Below are 22,341 nucleotides of genomic sequence, written 5' to 3'. Positions count from 1 at the left end.
TATATAATATATATATTAAATATATATATATATTTTCTTTTTAATTTTTTCCTTTTCTTCTTTTATATGTCAAAACACAACTAACTATGCTTTAACAAATATAAAAAAAAAAAAGAAAAAAAATTTGAAAAAAAAGAAAACAAAATATTCTTCAATTCTGTGATTAAAATTGCTTATAATATTGTATTTTTTTTTTTTTTTTTTTTTTCTTTTATTCTTTTATATTATATTATATAGGTGTATATATATGTCTTGTCATAACACATATAAATTAATAATATTATTTTACATTATAATTTCCTTATATTTTTTTTTTAGCATTACTGAAATATATGTATATATATATTTTAATTATATATACATATTTTATAAGAAAAAAGAATACATAATATGAATGGTATTATATATGTATTTCCTTTCGTGTTATACATAAAATTTATGATATATTTAAAAAAAAAAAAAAAAAAAGAATAAAAAAAAAAAAAAAAAAAAAAAAAAATTATATGAACTAAAAATAAAGAAATAGGCGCACATATATATATATATAATATATATGTGAAAAAGAAAAAGAACTATGAGATTATATAAAAAAAAAAAAAAGAAATTAAAAAAAAAAAGAAGAAAAATAAAAGGAAATACATTAATTGTAACGTATTTCTTTTAATTTTCTATTTTTTCTTTTTTTTTAAAAAATCTTTCCTTTTTTGTTATATATCATAATTTCAAATTCTTTTTAATATATATTAACACCTAAATTTCATTTTTAGATCATTTGAATATAATTTTTTTTTTTTTTCTTTCTTTCTTTTCTTTCTTTTTTTTTTTTTTTTTTGTTTTTCAATAACATACATATATATATAAAAATTATTCTTCTCTTTATATAATATCAATTAAGCTTATTTCTTCTTTGGTAATTTCACTTTTCTTAAATTTTTTTTTTTTTATTTTTTTCTTTAATTTTTCTCTTTTTTTTTTTTTTTTTTTAAATTTTTTGTGTTTTTTTGGTTAACCACATAAATGGAAATACATAAATGTATATATATATATATATTACATATACATATATATGCATATACTTCGATTTATATGATGTTACACATTATATACATAATGCGAACCAAATATTTTTTTTTGTTTTTTTTTATATTTGTGCGCGTAAGATGCTGCTTGACAAAATTTATTTGGAGGTAAATTTTGTTACAGCTTTGGTTCCTTCAGAAACTGCGTGTTTAGCTAATTCTCCTGGTAAAACTAATCTTATAGCAGTTTGAATTTCACGTGATGATAAGGTATCTCTTCTGGTATATTTGCATAATCTTGAAGCTTCAGTTGCAATTTTTTCGAATGTATCAACAAGGAATGAATTCATGATGTTCATGGATTTTCTTGAAATACCAGTATCTGGGTGTACTTGTTTCAAAACTTTGAAGATATAAAGTCCATAGCTGTCATATCTTGACTTTTTTCTTTTTTTCTTTCCATCTGGACCAGTTCCGGTTTTTTTAGCTTTAGCTGGTTTTTTTGATACCATTTTGGAATATTATTAATAAAAAAAAAAAAAAAAAAAAAGAGTTTTTTTTAAAAAAAAATATTTTATAAAGAAAAATAAAAATAAAAAAAAAAAAAAAGTGAAGAAAAGTTTTCAAGTAAAGAAATTGCTGAATTTTTTTTTTTTTAAATAATTTTTAATTTATATATAATTATTATTAAAAAAAAAAAAAATAAATAAATAAATTATTAAATATATATTTTTTTTTTTTTTTTTTTCAAATTAAAAATAAAAATTAAAAAAAAAATAAATGAATATATAATATGATATACTATGTATTATATATATGTAATATTATATGTATTTATATATTTATATATTTTTTTTTTTTTTTATTTTTTTTTTTTTACATGTACATATGAATTATAATATTATATATTATATATAATGTTATATATATATATATATATAAATGCATTGTATATATATATAAATATATATATATAATATATAAAATATATATATATATTATATATATTTTATGTATTTATATATATAATATAGTGTATATATATATATATATTTATGCTCATTTTTTTTTTTTTTTAAACGATACTTTTAATATGCACATGCAAATATGAAATATCGTCTCTGCATAATTTTCGCTATTTAATTAATATATATATAATATATATTTATATATATATATATATATATATATATATATGCGCACACACGAATTTTTTTTTTTTTATATATAAATATGATATATATTATATATAAATTTATGAACGTATCATAATATATTCTGAACATTTATAAAAAAAAAAAAAAAAAAAAAAAAAAAAAATCATATATATATATAATAATACATATGATAATAGCTATATAAATATATATTTAATATATATTATATATATTTTATATATATTTTATATATATTTTATATATATTTATATATATTTAATATAGTTTTTTTTTTTTTTCTTGTAAATTTTAAAAAAATTCCTTTTGCATAATTACAATGTATTTATATTTTTGTGTGCATGTATTTATATATGAAAAAAAAAAAAAAAAAAAATTAAAATAAAACAAAAAAAATATAAAACAAATTTATTCAAATAGGAAATATTTTTTTCATTCAAGTTATGAAAATTTTTTGTTCAAAAATATATATAAAATAAATCAGCAAATGATCAAAAAATTAAATATATTTTTCGACATATTTTATATGTATTTTATATATTTATATATAACTTATTATGTATCGTCATATATTAAATATTATATATATAATATATATATAATATATATATAATATATATATTTATTGTAATGAAAATTATGATATGCTAATCATATTTTTTATACATGTTTAAATATTTATTCAACATAATACATATACAAGTATATATAAATATCTCAATTTTTCTTTTTTCTTTCGGCTGTATTTTGAATTGAAAAAAAAAAAAATATATATATATATATATATATATACAAATGTAATAAATGAACTATGTTTGTTTATTATATTATAATTTGGAAAAATATTTATCTTTTTAACATTTATATAAAATATATTAAAGCGAACAAATTACAAAAAAAAAAAAATATATATTATATATGTTCCTCAAATAAAATCTATATATATATATATTTTTTTTTTTTTTTTTTTTTTTTTAATCATATATGTTTTCCTCATTTGTATTAAGAACAATAATTAATTCCTTTAAATGTATTCAATAATTTATGAGAAAAATTAAATATAAACCATTTATTAATATTGATAGGTATCCTTTGATAATTATATATAATTTTATTAAATGGGTAAAGTTGAAAATATGTTCATGCAATTTTCTATATATTAAAATATATATGTTTCTATATACAAATTTTTTTGTTTTCTTTTATTATACTCAATGGTTGTATTCCTTTGAATAAGAAAAAAAAATTGTCATTGTCTTTAATATATATTTTTTTACCTCCTTTATTTTTTTATCATGTGTGTCTTATATGTTACATAAGCACAAGAACTAAAAGACATTGTTATTATAATGAATGCATATAATTGGTGAAATATATATTTTTTCTAATAATGTTATATGTTCGAACAAATGAACATAACAATTTTTTATATAAGATTTTTACAGTTCATATTTTGATGATGATATATATATCATTATTATCTTATTATAAAAATAAATGAAGAAGTTCTTAATAATAAAATATTTGTACATTAAAAAAATTTCAAAGGTTTAAAATTTAATAAAAAGGATATCGTTATTTTATTTTAATATATAATATATGGAATTCTTTTTTTTTTGTAAAACAGAAAGGAATGCATACATATATATATATATTAATATATATGCTAATTTAAGAAAAAAAACCTTTGATATGCCTTGTACATATAAAGCTCAAGTATTTTTAAAGCTTTTCTAGTTCGTAAAAAATACATAAGAATAAAAAAAAAAAAAAAAAAAGTAATTGTATATGCTTGCAATATTGTGTTATATTACTATAGTATTAATTACTATATTATATATATATATATATATATATATATATATATATATACACATTATATTGTATTTAAAATAATAGTAACAAAACAAGATTAGAAATTGAGTTAGTTAAAAATATATACATATAAGATGGTATACTTAAGTATTTTTAAAGCATTGCCTTTATAAATAATAATATATATATATATATATATATTATATATTTATTATTTTTTTTTACTTTTTTACGTCTTCACACTTTGCACAAGAGCTACTAGCTCATATTAGAGCATACATAAATTAATATACATAATAGTAACAGCTATTTTAATATTTCACTTTATTTTTTATATATTTTTAAAATATAAAAAAAAGGATGAATTATAAATGCATGATATAGCACAAAATTTTGATCCCTTCAAGTATATATATATTATATAAATATATATTTATATACATAGTATATAATACAATATGTAAACATAAATACATATATAATATATATGTTTAAGTGTATATATTAATAATATTATTTTTTATGCAAAATTAAACATGATATAATAATATAAAAAAATAAATAAATATATATATATATATTATAACAAAAAAATAGCATTTAATAATTACATGCTTAAAATACTAGGAAAAAAAAAATTAATTTTTATATACTATTGATGTATTTATATATATATATATATTGATAATATTTTAACTCATATATATAAATATATAATATATTTATATATAAAAAAAAAAAAAAAAAAAATCGACTCAAAAATCATATTCCAAATAAAATAAATAAATGAATGCATACATAAAAAAAAAAAAAAAACTATGTAATGTATATATAATATATATAATTTATATATAAAATATATATATATTTTATATATAAAAAATATATATATTTTATATATAAAAAATATATAAAATTATATATATATAATTTTATATATAAATTAAATGCACCATATATATATATTAAAAAAAATTAAAAAATTTTATTTTTTTATTACATATATATATATATTTATATATAAAATAATATTATTATATATGTATATATTTATTAATATATTATTTTGATATATACATTAAAAATTTTTAAAATTAAAAAAAAAAAAAAAATATATTAAATAAATTTTTTTTTTTTTTTTTTTTTTTTTCAAATTAATTAAATGTCGAAAAAATTTAAAAAAAAAATATATATATTTAAAAAAAAAATTATAATTTAAAAAAAAAAAATTAACATAACATTTTATTGTTATATATATAAAATTATTCAAAAAAACTTTTTTTTTTTTTTTGAATTTTTTTTCTTTTTCTTTTTTTTTTCATTTTATTATATATATATAAATATAATCAAAAATGTCAGGAAGAGGTAAGGGAGGTAAAGGTTTGGGAAAAGGAGGAGCTAAGAGACACAGAAAAATTTTAAGAGATAACATTCAAGGTATTACAAAACCAGCCATCAGACGTTTAGCAAGAAGAGGTGGTGTTAAACGTATTTCTGGTTTAATATATGAAGAAATCAGAGGAGTTTTAAAAGTTTTCTTAGAAAACGTAATTAAAGATTCCATCATGTATACTGAACACGCTAAAAGAAAAACCGTCACTGCTATGGATATTGTATACTCCTTAAAAAGACAAGGAAGAACTTTATATGGTTTTGGAGGTTAAACATAAGTATAATACCAAATCCAAAAAACTGTATTTATTTATATATTATATATATAAACAATAACAGATAATTTATAGCATAAAAATATATATATATATCATATATATATTATATGCTATTAAATAATACCACCAGTACCCACTGAAAGAAAAGAAGAAGATCAAAAAAAAAAAAAAAAAAAATTCATATATATATAATATATATATGTTTTTTTTTTTTTTTTAATTTTTTTGACTTTTTTTTTTTTCCTTATCACATTTAATAATGTATATTTATATATAGTAATATCCTTGAAAAGAAAAAAAAAAAAAAAGAAAAAAAATAGAAAAAAAACAAAAAAAAAGTTTCAGTATTGAATAAAAAAATCAGTCAACAATAAATATGTATCTATGTATATATATATATATAAATAAATATATATGTATATATATATATATGTTCATTATTACATCATATATATTTTAGTAAGAATAGAAACTTTAATTATGTTTCACTTACCAAATGTAAATATGTAACATGTGTGGATTTTTATAAATAATTATTCACGGTATATATTATATATATAAATTATATATATGTATATATATATACATATATAAATAAAGCGAATACCAATTAAAACAGGGAAAAATTTTTGTTTTTTTTTTCTTTTTTTTTCATATTAAATTTAAAGACATATAATATATATATTTTTTTTTTTTTTTTTTTTGCTTTTTCATACACTATTATTATACCATATGTTTTTTTTTTTTATGCAATAGTATAAAATATTAGGCTTCACTAGAAGCCATTAAACTTTTTTATAAAACAAGAGAATTTTTCTTTACAACTTAAATGTTTCTATATATATATATATATTTATTTAAATTTTCTATGATCAGTATAAAACCCTTTTGTTGTCACCACTGTTATATATGATGCGCACACATATATATATATATATATATATATGTATATATTTTATGTGTCTTATTGATGTTGATCTTGAATGGAAATTTTTTCTTTTTATTTTTTTACAACATTTGAAAGTTATATAATGTTTTTAAATGTAGTATATAAACATGTTTTAGTTTTATGCAATTATTTTTCATTTAATTGGCAAGATGTATGTTTGAAAGTATTTATATGTACATATATATATATATAATATTTATTGAATAAATAATGAAGCTCTATTTCTATTATTGTTTTAGTATTTGTTTAGTCCTATTTATATTTTGTTTTGTTTCCTTTGATGTATATATGTATTAGTTTTTATACACTTGTGACATATATTTTATGTGAGTGTGGGAAGAAAGAAGAAAAAAAAAAAGAAAGGAAGAGAACAGAACAGAAATATATGATGAAATGGGAAATGGCTAGTTAGCTAAATGTGTCAGCCAATAAAGGAAAAAAAAAAAAAAAAAAAAAAAAAAAAATATTACCAGACAATATTTTTAAATATTTTCTCTTATGTTCATTTAAGAAATATATTTTAGTTTTATAAATTGGATACATTATAATATATATATATATCTTTGTGATCGAAAGAACCTTTAAATTTATCTTTTTCTTTTCTTTTCTTTTTTTTTTTTCTTTTTTCTTTTGTGAGTTATATACGTATTTTTATTTTAATTTGTTATTTATATTGTATTTTATAAAAACTTATTTTAAATTCCTTAAAATTTTAATTATAATATAGTCTAATTTTTTTATAAAAATAAGTATAGAATGATATATAGCAATAAAATGTAAAAAGATAAAAAAAATAATAATAAATAAATAAAAACATGTAAAATAAAATACGTGTAAAGAGAATTATGTCCATGAACTTTTGTTAAAATTAAAAAGTTCCATTCAAATGTTTCTCCTTTTAACATTTCCAAAAGGGTAAAAAAAAGGGATATATATTAATAGCATATATGAAAATATAAAAATATATACATATATATATATATATATTATGTTATATCACACAATGTGAAAATGTAAAAAAAAAAAAAAAAATTGATATTATGAAATGTGTTAAAGAAACAATTTCAAAAGAGATTGTCATAAGGCTGAAGGATATATGATATATATATATGACATTATTATATACATATATATATATATATATATATTTTTTTTTCTTTTTTCGTTTAACCTTTTTGTTATGTTAAAGTTAAATATTTTGAGAATTACAATTTTTTTTTCTTTTCATTTTGTTATTATTTATTTCACAACTATTAAGTTGATTCGGTAATTGATAAAAGTGTGGTAAGTTTTTTGAAATATGATCAAGTTCATAAGGATTGAGTGTTTTTTGAAATTTATTTTCTATATAATAATTTGATTGATTCATATATGGATTATTAATATTATTTTGATATGAAGAGTAAGTGTTATTTTGATTTTTATTATATATAGAAGAATCACATGATACAGTAATAGTAATTAAATTATCATATATTATATTATTTTTTTCTTTTTTCTTTTTTTTACATAATAAAGTATTATTCATATGTTTTAATGAGCTTGATAAATTATTTGTGTATGTAGAAAAAGTATTAGTTGAATCTTTATTTTGTGTTCTATTTTTATAAATATTACTATGATTATTAGGTTTGTCTGAATATACTTTTATAGAATTTATTTCTTTATTTTGAGAAGCACACTGATTATTCATCTTATTATTATTATTATTATCATGTATGTCATTTGTTATATCATATATTTGTGTCTCTTCATATTGCTCATCAACATTTTGTTGAATAAGTGAATGAGATCTTTTCTTTGGAGTTGTATGAGAAAATTTTTTATAAGTATTATATTCATCTTCATGATTATTTGTGTTATTATTACAAATGTTATAATCATAACTATCATTATTGTTTATATACCTTTGTTTATTTGTTGAATCATTCAATATTTTTTCTCTGATTTCTTTTTGTTCCTTCTCATACATATTAAACATAGAATAATTATCAATGTTCATATTTTTGGACATATTATCATGATACATATTAACTGAATTAGTATTCATAAAATTGATCTTTTTGTCCTTATAAATTTGTATGTTGTCATTATTATGTTGAATGTTGTTGATATAATTTTCTTGGATTTTATATTCTTTTTCATTATTCTTTTCATTTCCCCTTACATTTCTTCTTTCATTTTCTTTTTCAGTTTTGACTATAATGTTGGGTTTATATAAATTAGTTTGTTTTTGATATACATAATTTTGATGATTTGTTTGATATTCATTTTTTTTTTTTTTTATATCTAATTGTTTATTAATTAAATGTATATCATTTTTTATATTTTGTAAATGTAAATTCCCTTGAATATAATTTTGATTTATCTCAATATTGTTATTATTATTATTATTATTATTATTATTTATGATAGGGAATTCATTAAAATTGTTATGAAAAGAAAGAATTTTTTTTTTTTTTTTTTGTACAAAATTTTCAAATAATTCAATAAATTTTTCATTGCTGTATGTATTTTCTGACAGATGTTTTGTAGTGATAAAAATGTTTCCATTGCTTGGATGATATTCATCAAAAAAATTTATAACATTTATGTTTATATCTTTTAAAGGTTGTATTATATCTCTTTTGTTTATATCATTCATACATTGTTCTGTTTCATTTTCTTTTTTGGTATGATTAAAATGTCTAGATATAATATTATTTTGTTTGGCTTCATCGTTTATTTTCTCACTTTCTTTTGTTGTATTAAGAAAACTTTGTGTGTTCACTTTTTTTTCTTTTAAGGAAGAATTATTATTAACATCATAATTTTTGAAAGAATATTTTTGTGAAGAATTATTTGGATACATTTTATGTTGTTCTTGAATAAATGATGGCTTATTATTATTATGTAGATTATTTTGATATTCATCTATAATAATAGAATTATTTTCCATACATTGATTATATATATTTTTTTGTTTATTCTTTTGATAGATAATATTATTATGTAAAGATTCTTCCATCTTATTATTATTATTATAATTATTATTATTATTATAATTATTATTATTATTATTATTATTATTGTTGTTTTTATTTTTATTATGTTCTTGTATTGTAAATGAAGGATATGCATATGTGTCTTTATTAAATATATTTAAATGTTTAGAATTATTATTATTAATTATATGTTCATCATTTTTATTATAATAATAGTTATTATTATGTAAGAATAAATTTGTATTATTTTTATAAGTATTGATATATGTATTATTTTTATAAGTATTGATGTATGTATTATTTTCTTTCATATTTTTATTAGTACATGTAAATGGATATATATATTTATTTATAACATTTAGTTGATTATTAATTTCATGATGCCAAGTATTACGAGATTTAAAATAATTATCGTTATATAAACTATATGAATTGTTCATATTATAAATATTATTCATATTATTCAAATTATTCATTTTATTCAAATTATTCATTTTATTCAAATTATTCATTTTATTAACATTTTCTACACTTTTATCATGGTCTACCTCTTTCACCATTTGATCATAACAAAAACTATAAGTCTTATTGTCCATATTTTTATTTTTTTTGTTTTTATTTTTTTGTTTGTTCCTCTTTTTCTTCTTTTCTTTTTTTTGTTGTTTGTCTTCACTGTGTTGATATATCCAACGAGTGGTGCACATGAAATTTTTTTTTTTCTTTTTTTTTTTTTTTTTTTTTTTATTTTTGTTTAATATAAGGAAATACTTCAACCATGGATGATTAGCTGCAGAAACTGTGCTGGATATTCTTTTGTTTGGATCAAACTGCAAGAATTGTTCACATAAATCTTTTGCAATTGGATAATTATGGAATGATAAAAGATTAAAATTTATGCCTTTTTTTTCTTTCTTTAATAATATATCTTTAGTATTTTTATAATTAACCATTAAACACATAGGTAAAGGAGTAATACCAGTCATTAAAATATAGAATATAATTCCTATAGACCACATATCTGATAAAATAGAATAATTAAAACCTTTAATAATTTCAGGAGCTATATATCCATATGTTCCCACTAATTTTATATATTTCTTATTACTACTTGTTCTATGATTATTTGTTTGATCATCATTATTTGTATTTTTTATTTCATTAGTTTGATGATTTTTTGAACATATTCTTTTTGTTATGTCTTTTGATTGGTTATATAAATATATATTTGTAATTGGATTTTTTTGTTTTGGATATATTTTTTTTTCTTCATATTTTTCATATGGTGTTTTATTTGTTTCGTTTTCCAATTCTTTGTTATTTTCAGATGTTGTTTTTTTTTTTTGGCTAGCTGGGTTATTATCCACATGATTTAGCAAGCAATTTGCTGTAGCTGCATGTGTGTTGGAATATAATTGATTATTATTATGATGAATATTATTATTATGGGTGTTTATATTTCTATGTTGATAAGATTTATTTTGTGAACAAGTATTATAATAATCATAATTATTATTATTATGATTATGATTATTATTGTAAGTATTACAATTTTGATTTGTTATTCCATATGAAGAAACCAATGTGTTCATTAAAATATTTGTAGATGCTTGTTCTGAATTATTTATAAAATGACATGTATCATAATCAATTAAAACAAGTTCATAATTATACATATAACCTTTATGTTTTGTTTTTTTATGTCTAAACATAAGATTTTCTGGTTTAATATCTCTATGAATAATATTATGATTATGTAAATAATAGACAGCTTGTAATATTTGACTTATAATATATTTACAGATATTTTCTTTCACTTGTTTTTTATAAACTAAGAAATTAAATAATTCTTTTCCATATAATTTCTCCATAACAATATAAAAATTTTTATTATCATCATATATATTAAATATTTTCATTAAATTTTTATGTTCATTTAATGATATAATATATTCCATCATATATTGCCATGATTCTCCAAATGAATTCAATACTTTTTGTTTATTTATTATTTTTATTATTTTTTTTGTATTGTCTTTTTTATCAATTACATTTAATAGAACAGCTCGATCAAAAGGTAATTCAATTTCTTTTAAATTCTTTTTTGTAAATTTTATATAACTTTTATATAAATTAAATTTTCTACTTTTTTCTTTTTTCGTTTTTTTTTTTTTTTTTTCCTTTAACATATTTTCCATTGATTCATATGAATAATTATTATCATATAAACTACCAACATCATGTGGATTATTTTTGTTTTTATGATAACTGTCTTGTAATTCTTTACACGATTGATTATTATATTTTGCTTCTCTGTTTGATTTATTTATATTTCCATTTACCATTTTTATGTTTTCCATTAGCATTTCTTTGTTTTTTTTAAAAAAATGGAAAAACACATTGTCTTCATTTTTTAATAAAAATTCTTCACATATGGGTAAAAACTTTTTTATTAAAAAATAATCTTCAATTTTTTCATTCTCTAATTTTATTATTTTCTTTTTTGTCTTTTTTTTTTTATTTTCTCTTGATATATGAATTTTATTTGGGTAGTTTGAGTTTATAGAAAGGCTTCTTTTTCTTTTCTTCTTTTTCTCTTCAAAAAATATGTTGTTATCATGATCGTAGCTATTTGTCATTTTGTATTATGAATAAATAAATATATAAATATAAAAGTATAAAAATATTAAAATATTAAAATATTATTAAATAAATAAATATATATATATATATATATATATATATTTATTTATTTATGAGTGTAATTGTTATGTTCTATATTTTAAGAAAGAGGGAATAAAAAAAAAAAAAAAAAGTGAAACAATAAATCCATTATTTTCATCACACTTTATTCTATAGTAAGCTAAGGGATAGCATATTATATGTATATATATTAAAAGAAAAAATAATTATAAATAAATAAATATATATATATCTATGTATATAGTCTCATGTTTGTTGTTGAAAGTATGAATTAATTATAAAATCATATTTTATTTTATACAAAGACAAAATGAAAAGATTAAAAAACAAAAAAAATATAAGATAAAAGAAAATGAAATGAAATGAATTTAATTATATCAATAGTTACATGATAAGATTCAATTTTTTTTTTTTTTTTTTTTTTTTCTCTTTGTTTTTAAAAGCTAATTACAATTTTTATAAATAAAATAAAAATTAAAAATATCTACAATTATATATATATATATATATATATAATATATATTTGCCTTTTTATATATAACCTATGGTTGTTCTTAAGAAAAAAATATATAAATAAATATATATATGTTATATAAGTGCAAAAATGATGACTTATATAAATACATTTAACAAAAAAAATGAAACGTGTTAACATGAAAAAAATTTATTTTATTTAAATGTTGTAGAATTGAAAGCTTGTCTAATTATATATATATATATATATATATATAATAATATACGATTTATTCTTAATATAATAAAAAAATATATAAACTTAAGAAATGTATATTATTGCATATAATTATAAATTATTAAAAAAAAAAAAAAAAAAATTTAAATATATTAATTATGAAGAAAGTAATTTTCTTTTTTGCTGGATGTTAAATATATATATGTGTATATAAATTGATTGAAATATATTTAAAATAAGGATTATATAAATATTAAATAAAATAAAATAAAATATAATAAAATGAATAAATAAAATAATATATTATTAATACATACACATATATATTATATTATATATATATATAATGATGTTGCAAAATTCTGTACATATAAATAAATACATATTAATATATATATATCATACTTATGTTTATAGAAAGATAAAAAAAAAAAAAAAATTAAAATGTGTAGTAATATATATAAATAAAAATAAAAAAATTCAAAGAACAAAGTATGAAAAATACAAAAGAAAGTAATTAAAAATATAAATAAATAAGTTCAATTAGGAAAATTTAAAAAATTATGTGAAAATATAATAAAGTCCTTTTTAAAGAATGTACATAAAAAAAAATGATAGATATAAAGAATAATATATCAAAAAAGAAAAAAATGAAGAAATAAATAAATAAAAATATAACACATACATATATATATATATTATTTTTATTTCAAAAAATTGTACTTGCGTCAAATATTTATATATCATATAAATATAAACATGGAGATATATTTAAAAAGAAATAAAAGAATGATTAACTATGTTTCAATCTACAAGTTATAAAGTGTCTACTTTAATAATTTTAAAATAAAGTAATATAGAGAAACAAACAAAAAAAAAAAAAAAAAAAAAAAAAAAAAGAAAAAAAGAAAAAAAGAATAAAAAAAAGAGAAAGATCAAATGAAAAATATTTAAATTATTAGATAATTAAAAAATGGAAATAATAAAATGTAATAAAATATAATATAAAAAAATTTTTAAAAGAAGGAAGAAAGGGGAAAAAAATAAATAAAATAAAAAAAGGAGAAAATAAAAAAAAATAAAATAAAATACGTACATATACATATATAATATATATAATGCACAGTTATCAATATATAGATTAAACAGAAGAAAAGAATATATTTTTCCTTTTTTTAATTTTATAAGAAAAAAAAAAAAAAAAAAAAAAAAAAAGACAATTATATTCAATAAAAAACATAATATAAATAAACAAATATATATATATATATATATATATATATATATATATATATACAATAATAAATATAACATCAATTTTTCTATATAGATTTGCACACATAAAAATGCTTATATAGTCTTTTTTGTAAATATATAAATGTATTTATATGTGTATATATTTATATATTTGAATACACCTGAAAAATATAAATAGATAAATATTTAATTTTTTTTTATGTAGATGTAAGGAAATTAAAAAAAAAAAAAAAAAAAAAAAAAAAAAAATAGAAACCATAAAAATGTACTTAAAAATAGACAAGTAAAATTAATTTCTGTTGCACTTATTATTATTTATTAACAATTATTTGAATCACGTAAATTAAATTTTTTTTTTTTTTTTTTTTTTTTTAATTTTTAATTATTTCTGTTAATTCTTTCCTTATTATCCTTTTTAATATTTTATATTTATAATCTATTTATATTTATTTATATATTTTTATGTATAATCAACTATTATAATAAATATTGTTATTTATATATTATATTAATATAATTCATTGTTATATAAAAAATATATATATATACACATAACATATATTTTCTATATATTTAGGTATGATATATTGCGTACATAATAACGTACACATAAAAATAATATAGATAAATTAAAGAAACTTTTTTGATTCTATAATTTTTAATTTATAAATAAATAATAATTATATATATATATGTATATATTAATTTATATATAAAGTTCATGCACATTATTAAAAAAAAAAAAAAAAAATTAAGACATTATCATAATATTATTTATATAATTGTAAATATCGCATTAAAAATATAAAAATATTATTATATATATATATATATTAATATATTTAAAAATTTTAATAAAATGTAAATTAAAATGATTAAAAGCAACATTCAAATATGTAGATGTTAATTAATAATTATAATAAGAAAAAAGAAAAAACAAAGAAAAAAAAAAAGAAACGGGATACAATTTTAATTATAAGAAAATATATGTAATATATATATATATATATATATATATGTTTATATATTCATTTTTTTAATTTTTTGTGTATGATATTTATAAAAGTATTTATTTTACAATAAAGTTAATAAAAAAGACGCGTATGTAATATATAAGTATCATGTAATTTTATTATCCAGAAGGTAATATAAATATAACTACTTAAACAAAAGAAATAAAATAGAAAAAAATAGAAAGAAAAAGGAAAAATGTATCAACGATTATGAAGATTTTTTTAATTTCATTTTTATATGGATATATATATATATATTTTATTTCTTATAAGTTTTAATTAAACAATTTATATTTTGTTACAGTTTAAAATAATATAAATATGATTAATGTTACTTTTTTATTATATTTTTTTTAATGTGTTATATGAATTATGTCTTTTTTTTTAGTTATAATTGAAAAATAATATATGGAATTTAATATATATATATATTTTTTATTTTAAATGATAAAGTAAAATGATCTCAAGGGTTCATATATATATTAATAAGAATATACATATATATATGTATTGTGTTTGAGTTTAATATAAGTTTTTCTTTTCATATGAAGGTAATAGACATTTATAAGTACATCCTTTTTTTTATAACAAATATATATATTAATTATAATAGAAATAAAATAAATGAAAAATAAAATATGAAGATTAATTTCTGTCCTGTCTTGTCCTGTTGTGTTCTTTTTTTTTTTTTTTTTTTCCTGACTTGTTCAGAATTTTTTTTATAATTTTTGAAAAAAATATTGTTTTCTTTTTCCTTATATAAAAACAAGACCAAAACATTTTAATTGGGAAAATATATAATTAAATATATATATATATATATATATATATATATATATATATATATATATATTAGTAAAACCCACGAGGGGATAAACATTTATATTTATTCATTTAATAAATTGCTTTAATATAAATCTAATAAGGTTGTTTTTTCTTATGCAATTTTGTGCTCAAATTTTTTTTTTTTTTTCTTTTTTAATTATATGGGAAGGAACCACTTGTTAGCTCAATTTTCGGGTACACATAAATGAATAATAAATATAGAGAAATTTAAAATTGATTATATATTTATATTTTTGTATTTTTAATTTATAAGAATTGATATGAATAATTTACATAAACTGGTAGTACATATAATTGCTTAAAAGAATATTATATATATATATATATTTATATATGTTGTCTTTTTGATAAACTTATAAAAATTAAAAATTGAATATCAGTTACAATTGTATTATTACGAAAAATATTAACAATAAAATAAATAAAAAAATTTTTTTTTATAAAATATTAATAATATGGATAAAATATAACAATAAAGATATATAAAAAAAAAAAGAAAAAAGAAGAAAAAAAAACAAAGGTGTAAAATTTAAAAATTATAAAAGTATTTATACATTCATATTTAAAAGAATCTAATTTTATGTAGACATTATCATATATTTATATTCAAAAAAAAGAAAAAAAAAAAAAAAAAGATATAAAAATTATATATATGTATATATATATATATAATTGGCTTAATAATTATGTTTATGTTAATCTACACAAAAATATAATATATCTACAAATTAACCTAATTATACATAACACTAGATACATTGTTCATGTTAGTATTAAAAATTATTAATGATGTACATATGTACATTTTATAAATGACAATATTATGATTATATTACACTTTTAATTTTGTCCTCATAAATATATAAATATATATATATATATATAACTGTAAAAATCAAATGAACCTTTTTGTGATTTGTTTCTTCCTTTGTTCAGACAATTTCCTTAACAGGAACTAACCATAATAGGGGAGCGTAAATTATCAGTGAGATCAAATAAAAGAATGCTAAGAAAGGAAAAAAATAAAATATATAAAATAGAAAAATAATATGTATATTATTAATTATATATGTAATCCTATATATACATTAAAATTATAAAACATATATTATATATATATAAATTAGTGAATAATATATTATTATATTAGTTTTTATTTTACTTGTTATTTTAAACGTATTTCTATATGACGATATATCTGACAACCAACCACCTGAAATAAAAAAAGAATAAAGAGGTATAATATTTTTAGATAATAACAGAAATGAATGTATAAAAATCATTATAAAAAAAAAAAAAAAAATGTGTATTATTAAAATTATTATACCAAAATAAGCACTAATGGACCATACTAAATAGTATAAGCTTTGTACACCCATCCATCTTCCTATAATAATAAAAAAAAAAAATATATATATATATATTTATATATTACACATATGAATGTATATATTCTTATAAGCATATGAACTATTATACAAAAATTTCCATGTAATTATATTTTTTTTTAGTTACCTGTATATCTATTTGTATCAATAAAATCATATAAAATACTTTTATCTATTGAATTCGTGCAATTTTGAAAAACACTCCTATTTAAAAAAAAAAAAAAAAAAAAAAATTAGAATGGTACATATATATATATATATATTTATATGTTTTATATTATTTAAAAACATTAAAAAAGATAATTTAAGTAGTTACCTAAAAACATGTACTTTTAAGACATCTTTATAATTCTGAATATATAGCAATGAACACAAAAGCCTATTAAAAAAAAAAAATAAAATAAAAAAAAAAACATATATACATAAATATTATACATACCGATATAGCTATGAAAGCACATTAATATAAAACTCTTATATAAAAAAAAAAAATTATGATACGGTTAAAATGTTTCTATTTTTTTAAAACTTACAGAAAACCAATGGTTGTAAAGAACAAAGAAACCTGAGCCCTTCCAATACATTTGGACAATTTCTGTGAAACTAAAAGGGAAAAATATATATATATATATAATTAATTTATAATATGAATGATTAAGATTAACATGTTTATTAACGTATCCTATATATATATATATATATATATATATTTTTTTTATTTCATTTTTATTACTGTATGTAAAAACAGTTAACAACACCGGAATAACAATATTAAGAATACACATTAATATTGGTGAAACCTTATATTCTGATTTTAAAAATAACGAAAAGTATTTAAATGTCATTCCTGAAAAGAAAAAAAAATATATATTATAATAATATATTAATATATATATATATATATATATATATATATATATATATATATATATATATTTATTTATTTATTTTATTCTGACCTGCTCCTGCTAGGGTTATCATGTGAGAGACAAAAACAATATATGGTATATGTTTCGTAGAAAAACAGAACATATTTTTTTTATCATTTTTTTTTGTTAGTAGTTCTATTTCTTCTGAATTTTTTATAGTATCTACAGTTTTATTTTCCCATAGAAAACTTATAACAGTTTGTGGTACAATAGTTAATATAGAAAATTGAAATATGATGAAAATATTTTTTATATTCCATTTATCGTTATATACATAAAATAATATTAGACAAAAAAATGGTCCTAGCATAGTAGCAACTGTACTTATGAGTTTCTGGTAGGTAAATATCAAGCTTTTTTTCCCTAAACATAATAAATAAATAAATAAATATATATATATATATATACAAACGTGTAAACGTGGTAATATATAATATACCATATATTTATTTATATATATATTTATTTATTTATTTATATATTTTATATTTTTTACCTCTATCTATACTTTCTATAAATATCGATTCTGTTATTACATGAGAACATTCATGCAGCATTTTTGAAATGGCTGTTACAAATATGATTAAACTTAAACTGTTGGTCCGTATAAACATATAATGAATAATATTAACTAGCAAATAAGATACTGATATAAACTGTAACATTTTTTTCCTTTCTTTTTTATGCTTATCACAATAATATCCAACTATTGGTGATATAACTAAACAGACACTTGAATTAATTATTGATAGAAGTCCAATAATTTTATTCTTTTTAAATTTCATAAAAATATAGTGATCATGTAAAAATGTGTTCCTCATGGAGTAATTAATTCTATCGAAGAAATGATGTAAAAACATCAATATAATGTTTATATGCCATCTTCTTTTCTCTTTCCATTTTTTCATTTTTAATTCATCATTTATTACGGCTTCCTTTTTATTTTAATAAATATAAAATAAATATCGCACCTTCTTAAATATATATGTATATATATATATATTTTTATTCTAATATATTTCTCGTTTATCACCGTTTGAGTAATATACAAAATTTCTGACAGATATATAATTTATATATATATTTTTATTTATTTATATTTTTTTTTTTTTTTTTGTGAATTTTTAATATATTTTCGAAATTAAAAAAAAAATGATTTATTTGATGAATTGTACTAAATTATATAGCGGTTGTGTCCATTTATCTAATCTATAAAAATCAAAGGTGTATAGATAAAAAAATAAAAAAAATAAGAAATATAAAAAAAAATATATAAAACAATGTGTGTATATTTATATAATATTACATATATATATATATATATATATATATTAATATTTTTTTTTCTTTTTTGCGCTTTCTCCTTTGTAGTATAATATTATGTTCACATATATATATATATATATATATATATATATATATTTATTCATATTCCTTACCGTATCATTTTTTTATAATTTTTATTATAGAATAGTTAATCTTTTATGAAGTGAAAATTTTAAATATCTGACAAAGGTATAGAAAAGGAAACCTGACTGTCACAACATTAATAGATATTTTTGTACATTCTCTTTTATTTTATATTTTTTTGTGTTAATGGAAAAGGGCTGGAAACTTTTGTGAGTGTATACTCTCTTGAGAATTACAAAAAATTAATAGAATATATAATTTATTGATTCTTAAAATAATGAAGGTATAATATTAATAATATATATATATATATATAATTATAATTTTTATTAATATATATTTTTATGTTCAGATAAAAATTTATTAAGGCCAGCAAAATGAAAAAGGTTAAAAAAAAAAATAAATATATAATATATATATTATATGGATTAATATATTATATACTCTTCTTATTATATATATCAATAAAAAGGAAAATAAATATATTATAAAATATAGAAAAAAATATATTAATATAAATATATATTATAATTTATGAAAGTTGGAAATATGAATATATTTGGAATATTTTTCTTTCTTCAATTGTGTAGATTCCTTTTTTTTTTTTTTTTTTTTTTTTTTTTCTTTTTTGTGTTAACTCTCCATAAAATGGTATATAATAATAATAATATTAAAAGAACGTATTATGTATATATATATATTATATATATATATATACATATAATATAATATATATGTTAGATTGTATATATGTAATGTAATACATTATATTATTCCTTTTGTATTATATATAACTATTATTATTATTATTATTATTATTTTTTTTTTTTAATAATATTCCATAGAATGAATAAAATTAAAAGATATATGAAAAAAAAAAAAAAATCAAAAGGAATAGAAAACAGAAATTGATTTTATATATAATATTTTAAAAAATGTATTATTTTGTTTATTAATATTATATATAATATATGTATGTATGTTTTTTTTTTTTTTTTTTTTTTTTTTTTTTTTTTTTTTCCCCTTTATATATGATCCAACATTACAACATTGTGTATTTATATATATAATATATATATAGAATTTATTTATTATTTATTTATTATTTATTTATTATTTTATTATTATTATTATTTTTTTTTTTTCCTTTTTAATATATAGTATGTTTTCTCTTTTTCGTATAGAAGATGTTTTAAATATAGAAACTCATTTTAAAGATAGCGAAATAAAAAATGTTATTGAATTTTTATTAAGAGCTAAATATATTGATAAGGTTAAACGATAAAATATGTAAACATATATAAGTATAATAATATATATGTATAATAATATATATGTATAATAATATATATGTAATTGGTTATATATAATATATATATTTTTGGGTGTTCCATTACAAAAAAAAAAAAAGAAATTTAAAAGAACTGTTTAATTTATACATAATATTTATCTATGTTTTATTTATATCTTATGTCTTCTTCTGAATTATTTATGAATTTTTCTTAGGTCATACAAAATGTTGGTTTTTGTGTTGGTTTGTATGATATAATAGAAATAAAAAATAAGGAAATTATAAAAGGTAGTGGTGAAATAAGATTAAAGGTTATTTTTCGATTGGTTATTTTTCAACCTTTTGAAAATGAAATTATAGAGGGATTTGTTAAAAGTTCAGATTCGAATGGAATAATAAGTAAAATAAAAAATGTGTAAATATAGAAATATTATATATATATAATATATATATATACAATATATATATATTTTTTTTTTTTCCTTCTTTTTATAGTTAGTTTAGGTTTCTTTGAAAATATACGTGTAAATAGTGCAAATTTAAAGGAGCCAAAAGAATTGTAAAAAAAATTAAGAAAAATTATATTATATATATAAGCAAACACACATAATGAGAATCCCTCATATATATATATATATATATATATATTATATTTTCATTTTAGTGATAGGGAGAAAAAGGAATGGTACTGGACTTATGAAGGCATAAAATTTTTTTATACTAAAGATGAACTGATAAGAGTACGAATATTGGACACTTATTTTAGTGGTAATAAATATAACTATATATAAATGTTTTTATTTATAACTATATATTTTGAACATTTTTTTTTTTTTTTTTATTTGAAGATCCCAATGAGATGAATAAGGATGAGTCCATTCCATCCATGTCCATAACGGTAATATAAAATGTGAAACATAATATATATATATATATATATATATATTTACATATGTTATGTTAATATATATTTTTTTTTTTTTTTTTTTTTTTTTTTTTTTTTTTAAGGGGACTGTACAACAAGATGGTCTGGGTTTAGTAAAGTGGTGGAAATAAAACGTGAATTTTTTTTTTTTTTTTTTTTTAAGTATATTTTATCAAAATATGTATTACCCTTAAGTTTATTATAAATTTTTTTTTTTTAATATTTTTTAAAAAAAAGACAATATTTATAAATATATATGTTTATTGTATCACTTGTGTA

General features: G+C 16.2%; 5 protein-coding genes across 5 annotated transcripts; 2 read left to right on the top strand and 3 right to left on the bottom strand.

The window, feature by feature from the left end:
- Positions 1-1,177: 1,177 nt before the first annotated feature.
- Positions 1,178-1,531, bottom strand: PADL01_1103300 (histone H2B; the record flags this gene model as incomplete). The annotated part of the gene is made up of 1 exon (XM_028682485.1): positions 1,178-1,531. One exon carries the CDS (start codon positions 1,529-1,531, stop codon positions 1,178-1,180), a length of 354 nt encoding a protein of 117 aa, XP_028538758.1.
- A 3,830-nt stretch (positions 1,532-5,361) lies between these two features.
- Positions 5,362-5,673, top strand: PADL01_1103200 (histone H4; the record flags this gene model as incomplete). The annotated part of the gene is made up of 1 exon (XM_028682484.1): positions 5,362-5,673. The coding sequence occupies one exon, from the start codon at positions 5,362-5,364 to the stop codon at positions 5,671-5,673; it is 312 nt and encodes a 103-aa protein (XP_028538757.1).
- Positions 5,674-7,817: 2,144 nt separating this feature from the next.
- Positions 7,818-12,248, bottom strand: PADL01_1103100 (calcium/calmodulin-dependent protein kinase, putative; the record flags this gene model as incomplete). Its single annotated transcript, XM_028682483.1, has 1 exon — positions 7,818-12,248. One exon carries the CDS (start codon positions 12,246-12,248, stop codon positions 7,818-7,820), a length of 4,431 nt encoding a protein of 1,476 aa, XP_028538756.1.
- A 4,803-nt stretch (positions 12,249-17,051) lies between these two features.
- PADL01_1103000 (metabolite/drug transporter, putative) lies at positions 17,052-19,344 on the bottom strand (the record flags this gene model as incomplete). The annotated part of the gene is made up of 9 exons (XM_028682482.1): positions 17,052-17,125; positions 17,282-17,332; positions 17,447-17,506; positions 17,635-17,711; positions 17,824-17,886; positions 18,041-18,110; positions 18,241-18,354; positions 18,467-18,799; positions 18,933-19,344. 9 exons carry the CDS (start codon positions 19,342-19,344, stop codon positions 17,052-17,054), a joined length of 1,254 nt encoding a protein of 417 aa, XP_028538755.1.
- Positions 19,345-21,008: 1,664 nt separating this feature from the next.
- Positions 21,009-22,193, top strand: PADL01_1102900 (RNA polymerase subunit, putative; the record flags this gene model as incomplete). Its single annotated transcript, XM_028682480.1, has 6 exons — positions 21,009-21,119; positions 21,353-21,536; positions 21,633-21,696; positions 21,802-21,905; positions 21,986-22,035; positions 22,146-22,193. 6 exons carry the CDS (start codon positions 21,009-21,011, stop codon positions 22,191-22,193), a joined length of 561 nt encoding a protein of 186 aa, XP_028538754.1.
- Positions 22,194-22,341: the final 148 nt, after the last annotated feature.

This window comes from Plasmodium sp. gorilla clade G2, assembly GCF_900097015.1.
Source record: "Plasmodium sp. gorilla clade G2 genome assembly, chromosome: 11".
Taxonomy (NCBI): Eukaryota; Apicomplexa; class Aconoidasida; order Haemosporida; family Plasmodiidae; genus Plasmodium; species Plasmodium adleri (nom. inval.).
Note: the sequence above shows the minus strand (reverse complement) of the source record. Positions and strands in the feature narration are given on the sequence as shown.